At 45.0% G+C, this 6,000-nt stretch overlaps 1 protein-coding gene across 2 annotated transcripts in view; it reads left to right on the forward strand.

Annotated features, from left to right (window-relative positions):
* LOC308478387 (cytochrome P450 2J2-like) overlaps positions 1 to 4,216 on the forward strand; it is a 47,710-nt gene extending 43,494 nt beyond the window's left edge. Inside the window, exons 6-9 of one of the 2 annotated variants that reach the window (XM_081008069.1) lie at positions 497 to 638; positions 1,024 to 1,211; positions 2,162 to 2,303; positions 3,765 to 4,216. In XM_081008069.1, the coding sequence (XP_080864195.1) occupies positions 497 to 638; positions 1,024 to 1,211; positions 2,162 to 2,303; positions 3,765 to 3,970 (678 nt within the window). In that variant the 3' untranslated portion in view covers positions 3,971 to 4,216. The remainder of the gene's footprint in view (positions 1 to 496; positions 639 to 1,023; positions 1,212 to 2,161; positions 2,304 to 3,764) is intronic. The other variant, XM_081008068.1, reaches the window with a different exon arrangement.
* The last annotated feature ends 1,784 nt before the right edge of the window (positions 4,217 to 6,000 follow it).

Here is a 6,000-nt window from a genome sequence, read left to right on the forward strand (position 1 = left end):
AGGTTTTGAACAATGATCTACTCCCCCCCCCCCAAGATACGGAAAGTGACAGGGAATTGCACTTGGAAGTGCGGGGTAACAATTGCTTCGATGCAACAGCATCTAACCTCCTCACAAACAAATCAGGATGAATGCTCAAGGAGCAGGTCATCTGGAAACTGATGGAGGTAAGTCTTAGTTGATTAACTGTATGCACTTATGTTGATTAATCAATAAAATTTACGTACATAAATGCAAAAAACCATGGTTTTGAAGCAAAAAGTATACTTTTCTGATTTAGCACATCTGTGTCACAGCAGGCATAATCTCAGGAAAGGCACCCCCTCATTTAAAGAGGCACTTTGCTGCCTGCAATTTTTATTAATACTTGTATATTATATGGAAGGCCCATTTTCCAGGGCTTATACTGGTGTAAGATCCACTGGTCTTAGTTTAGCCGACTGGGGCCTGTGAGTCACTGTGAACTGAATCTAACCTCCGCTATTGCTTACAACAGAACAAGGATGACCCCTACTCTACCTACAATGAGGACAACCTGGCTCAGTGTATTTTCGACCTCTTTATTGCTGGAACAGAGACAACTGCTACCTCTCTGCAATGGGCACTGCTCCTCATGGCGACACATCCAGATATTCAAGGTGAGAGGGAACTGTGCAATGGCAGCAAGAGGCCATTTTGACCTCTTGATCTTGGACCTGAATTCCTCTCAGGTTGGCCCCCATCCAGCCCATCACTACTTCCAGGCAAACACCTTCAAAACTTCTCTTGATTCAGATGGAATGGAGAGACAGAGCTGTGTGTCACCAGCATACTGACAGCACCATGCTCCAGATCTCTGGAAGATCCTGGCAGATCTTGCTGCAAGAGGCTACCCTCCTGAAAATCATTATTCAGGTTTTCTGCCCCAGCAGGTCTAGGTGGAATACTTTCCTGTGGAACAAATACCCCTTAATGATTGATCAACTTGTTTCACTTGAGATGTTTCATCCGAAACAAAGCTTAATTCTCCACCATTTTCCTCAGAGAAAGTCTACCAGGAGATGGAAGATGTTTTCGGTTCATCTCACTCAATCCGCTATCAAGATCGGAAGAAGCTGCCCTACACCAATGCTGTGATTCACGAGATCCAGCGTTCAAGATATATCTTATTATTTGGGGTTCCAAGGCAAACCGTGAAGGATGTGAACTTGCACGGTTTTCACATTCCAAAGGTATAGATGAATGTAACAGCTTCATTTCTATAGCTCAGGGGGAAGGTCACAAGATCACAAGAGAGGCAGGTTCCCTTGTAGTGCAAATTCTGAAGAAAGTAACTATAGCTCCTTCCATTTCCAAAAAAAGGAGGGGAGTTCCTGCAGATGTGGACCACAACTCACATTATCCGTGACCCCCATCATTGATCTATGTTGGCAGGGGCTGTTGGGAGTTGTAATCCGCAGCAGGAGCGATTGGTGAGGGGAGGTGCAGCTGCACACCTTGCCTCCCAGCAGCAGAGTTGCTCCTGCTTCCTGGGAGGAAGAGGGATGAGATGACAGGGGAGATAGCATCTGCGCAGGCACGTTGGTGGGAGTGCCCCAGAAACGCACAGGATCGCTTCTGCGGAGCTTCTTCACAATTTGCATCCTTCCATCAGCACTCAAGACTTTTAAATTCATGAAATGCAAATCTGAAAATTCATAATTTTTAAAGAAAGAAAATGCAATTCTTCAGTTCCAGCAGAATGAAGCTTGTATGTAAAGATTAGTGGAAATAATAATAATAATAATAATAATAATAATAATGATGATGATGTTTGTACCCCGCCCATCTGGCTGGGTTTCCCCAGCCACTCTGGGTGGCTCCCAACAGATTAAAAACAGAATAAAACATCTAACATTAAAAACTTCCCTAAACAGGGTTGCCTTCAGATGTCATCTAAAAGTCAGATAGTTGTTTATTTGCTTGACATCTGGTGGGAGCGTGTGCCACAGGACAGGTGCCACTACCGAGAAGGCCCTCTGCCTGGTTCCCTGTAACCTCATTTCTTGCAGTGAGGGAACTGCCAGAAGGCCCTCGGAGGTGGACCTCACTGAGCGATGCAGGTGGAAAATGGGGGAACTGAAGGACAAAAGTGCAATGTTCTGTTTAGATGACTCCTGAGACAAGTCTTCCTTCCCTGCAGGGGGCTGTGATTGCTCCAGATCTCCGCTCTGTTCTTCTTGATCCTAAGGAATGGGCAACACCTAAAAAGTTCAACCCAAATCATTTTTTGGATGAGGACGGGCAGTTTGTGGACAGAGAAGCATTTCTGCCATTTGGTGCAGGTATGTGCAAGAAGCCCCAGCTGTTACATTCAGACAACACTTTATTCCATTTTCTTGATGTTTTCTTACCAGATGATTTTCACATTCTGTGTGATCTTCCACTCAACATAAATGCCACTTCTGCAGATGTAGCAGAATCTAGTGGGAGTTTAGCGCTCATTTCAATTTGTTTCCAGAAAGCAACCTGTTATCAGCTCTGTTAGCACGGAAAATAGAGCCGCAAAATTTGGGGTGCTGTTCCAACAAACAGTTCTCTCCCACCATTTTCATTGGTGCATCATGGCAGAATAAAGCACACATGCGCCCTAAAGACTAGCATTGGATACAACCCAATAAAAATAATTATAATAAGTACCGTATTTTTCGCCCTATAGGATGCACTGCCCCATAAGGCACAACTAGTTTTTTGGGGGGGGAAATAAATGGGAAAAAAATTATTTGCCCCCCAGGTGCGACCCCAGCCCCCAAACAGGCAGCTCTCTGCAAGCCGTGGGAGCCCAGCGCCAGCTCCCGCCGCTTGCTGAGAGGTGCGCGAAGCCTGGACGCGCTGAGCTCAGCGCTCGTAGGCTTCAGCATGCAGGCAACTCTCCGCAAGCAGCGGGAGCCCAGTGTCAGCTCCCGCGGCTTGCGGAGAGCTGCGTGAAGCCTGGAGAGCGAGAGGGGTTGGTGCGCACCGACCCCTCTTGCTCTCCAGGCTTCAGCGAAAGCCTGCGTTCGCCCCATAGGACGCACACACATTTCCCCTTCATTTTTGGAGGGGAAAAAGTTTGTCCTATAGGGCGAAAAATACGGTATTATTATTAGTAATAACTAGTATCATTCGTAAAAACAATGGTAATTATTAAATACTACTATTAGCACTACTAGCTAATGATAGAGATTTTAGCATACAGTTTAAACATGTAATTTTAGTACGTAGAATTCTTTTTAAATTACTGGTTTGATTCTTTATATTGCCTTCATTATGAACCTTGTTTTCCGTGTTTGCTTTTACTGGTATTTTTAATGAACACTTTAGATTGTCTTTTGTAAGCCGCTTAGAGGTATTTCGTTTGAGGAAGCAACTAAAGCAACTTTTACTAGACTCAGGAATTAGGGGAGATCTGGCCTCCCGCAAACCCATAACAATACTTAAAAGGGAGATTTAAATAAACACATTACTGAAATAAAAGAAGTGACCAGTCCTGATCTCATGCTGAGCCAGGTCTTGGCAGCCCCTGGAATAAAGCCCACTTTCTCAGTGACATCCCCACACCCCAAAGTTGAAAGGGAGGCATGGGGGGCTCGGGAATCGTAGAAAGAGGAGTTGCTGCAGGATGCTTTCATAGACTGAATGAGGCCTTGACCCAGATTCTTTTCTCAGAGTCAAAGCAAATTGGTGCCCTGGGTAAATACTCTGGGGTATAGGTGGAATAGCAGATAATTCAGTTCCTGCTTTCCTCTTTCTTTATTTTCCTGCAGGTGCTCGGGTGTGTCCAGGGGAGCAACTGGCAAAGATTGAGCTCTTCATCTTTTTCACCAGCCTGCTGAGAGCATTCAGGTTCCAGCTGCCAAAAGGAGTGAGAGGAGCCCATAGGAAGCCTATAATAGGGCTGACGGTCCGTCCTCGCCCCTACAAACTCTGCGCTGTTCCCCGCTGCAGCCACATAAACAATTGGGGGGGCTGATCAACTACTGCAATCTCCTCCTTTAATCACTTCCCGCCATCCTCACATTCTTTCTTGGCTTGCTTAGTTGTGCTTCTCCAATCTCTGATGCCACTGGTTGATAAAAGAATTACCAACAGCCTAGCAAATATTCATTGTTCCTCATTCATTGCTTGTGCGCAAGTATCTGGGACCGATTTCTTGCAGTTCTCCTGTGTGTTTTAGAGATGGCAAGGGGTTAGCTGAATAAACTATTTGGTCAGATCTGTGTTCTGAGCTGTGAGTGTATTATTTGATAAAGGATGAGCTGTTACCTGCCACCCCAATCTCTGTGAGCGCTACAAGATTCCGAGGGTTACAGGCACACTTATCAGAGTCTGTGTTCCCTTTCGGGACAACGAGACACAATAGAAACTGTGGTGTCTTTATGATAGATGGTTTATTTTCATGTATGTACAACCTGAGCCAACGGTGGATAGGTTCCCAGCGTTACACACTCCAAGAGGATCTTTTGCTTCTCTCATAGGTGCAGCAGCCAATATCCTGCTTTCCTATTGGCTGTCATGTTGGATCCCAAATTGGTAGCACCCATTGGTAGCTTTGCCCCCCCTCCCCACCTGCTTGCCAAACTGCTTGCAAGATGCAACTATTTTCCTTTAGCTTATATCACTGCCCACCAGGGACTTCCCCTTCCCTTGCTTGTAGCTGCAAACAGACGCAGAGGGGTTTTCCTTTTGCCCACATCAGGCCAACACCATTCCTGAAACTTAACTCTGCTTTTGTCTCTGCTAACCCACCCCTGAGTAAGCAGATGTTCTTCTCTGGAAGATCTCCAGAACTCATCTCTATTGTGGCCACCTAGCAGCCTGATGTGCAATTAGAGCTACATCACCAGTTCTAATCATTTATGTCCCTATACAACTCATAGCCACTGTGGTTTTAAACTTGTTCATTTCCTGTTGATGGAAAACCTGTTGATGTTACGGATGACCTGACCTGCTCCTATGGATCAGATAAGAAACTAAATAACTGATCAAACTGGCCGTAATGAGGTCACTACAGGTGTCCTGTACTAGCCTACACATAAAATCTTCTTCACAATTTTCTATTTCCTTCTGGAAATAGCCTTTTTGAAAATAGCAGGAGTAGCAAGAAGGAGCAAATAATTTACTCGATGAATATTGAAGAAGGCAAGCTGCCACCTGGTGTATACAAAGTACAAAACTGGGTTTACTAACCACAAAAATGGGTTGTTCCACTGCCCTCAGAAGCTTGGGGTGGTGGCAGCCCAGGAAAGGCATTATTTGTAGCGGCCCCTAAGTTGTAGAACTCCCTCCCACCTCTTTATCCTGGTTTCTGACACGTGAGATGCGTATATTTTTAGAACGCACCTTATTTTTATAACGTAAAGTTGTTTTTCTGGGGAAACCCAGCCTGATGGGTGGGGTGAATAACAACAACAACAACAACAACAACAACAACAACTTTGTGTAATATTGCATTTTAACCTTAATATTGAGTTTTAATTGTTGTAACCCAACTTTGGAACTCAGGGTGAAGGGCAGGTAAAAGATTGTAATAAATAACAGCGACAACTTGAATGCTGCAATTCAGAACTTTCCTCAGCACAGAACTCTTATCTAGTTGTATGCTATAGCACTTGGACTTACATGCATCAACCTCTGCTGTCCGCCCCCATTTACTGAAGAACTTAATTACAGTGGTACCTTGGTTCTTGAACTTAATCTGTTCCAGTAGTCCGTTCGACTCCTGAAACCAAGGCACGGCTTCCGATTGGCTACAGGAGATTCCTGCAGTCAAGCGGAAGCCACATCGGACGTTCGGCTTCTGAAAAACGTTTGCGAACCAGAACACTCACTTCTGGGTTTGCGGCGTTCAGGAGTCGAAATATACGAGTACCAAGGCGTTCGAGAACCAAGGTACGAATGTAAAATTCTCTCATAGGGGATTTGTTCAGGTGGAATAAATTATCCCCAGTTTAATTGCTGGATCTATGAGAGAATGGGTTGCTATCAACTTCTGCCTGCTGA

The sequence above is a fragment of the Podarcis pityusensis genome, assembly GCF_964106645.2.
Source record: "Podarcis pityusensis genome assembly, chromosome: 5".
Lineage (NCBI taxonomy): Eukaryota > Metazoa > Chordata > Lepidosauria > Squamata > Lacertidae > Podarcis > Podarcis pityusensis.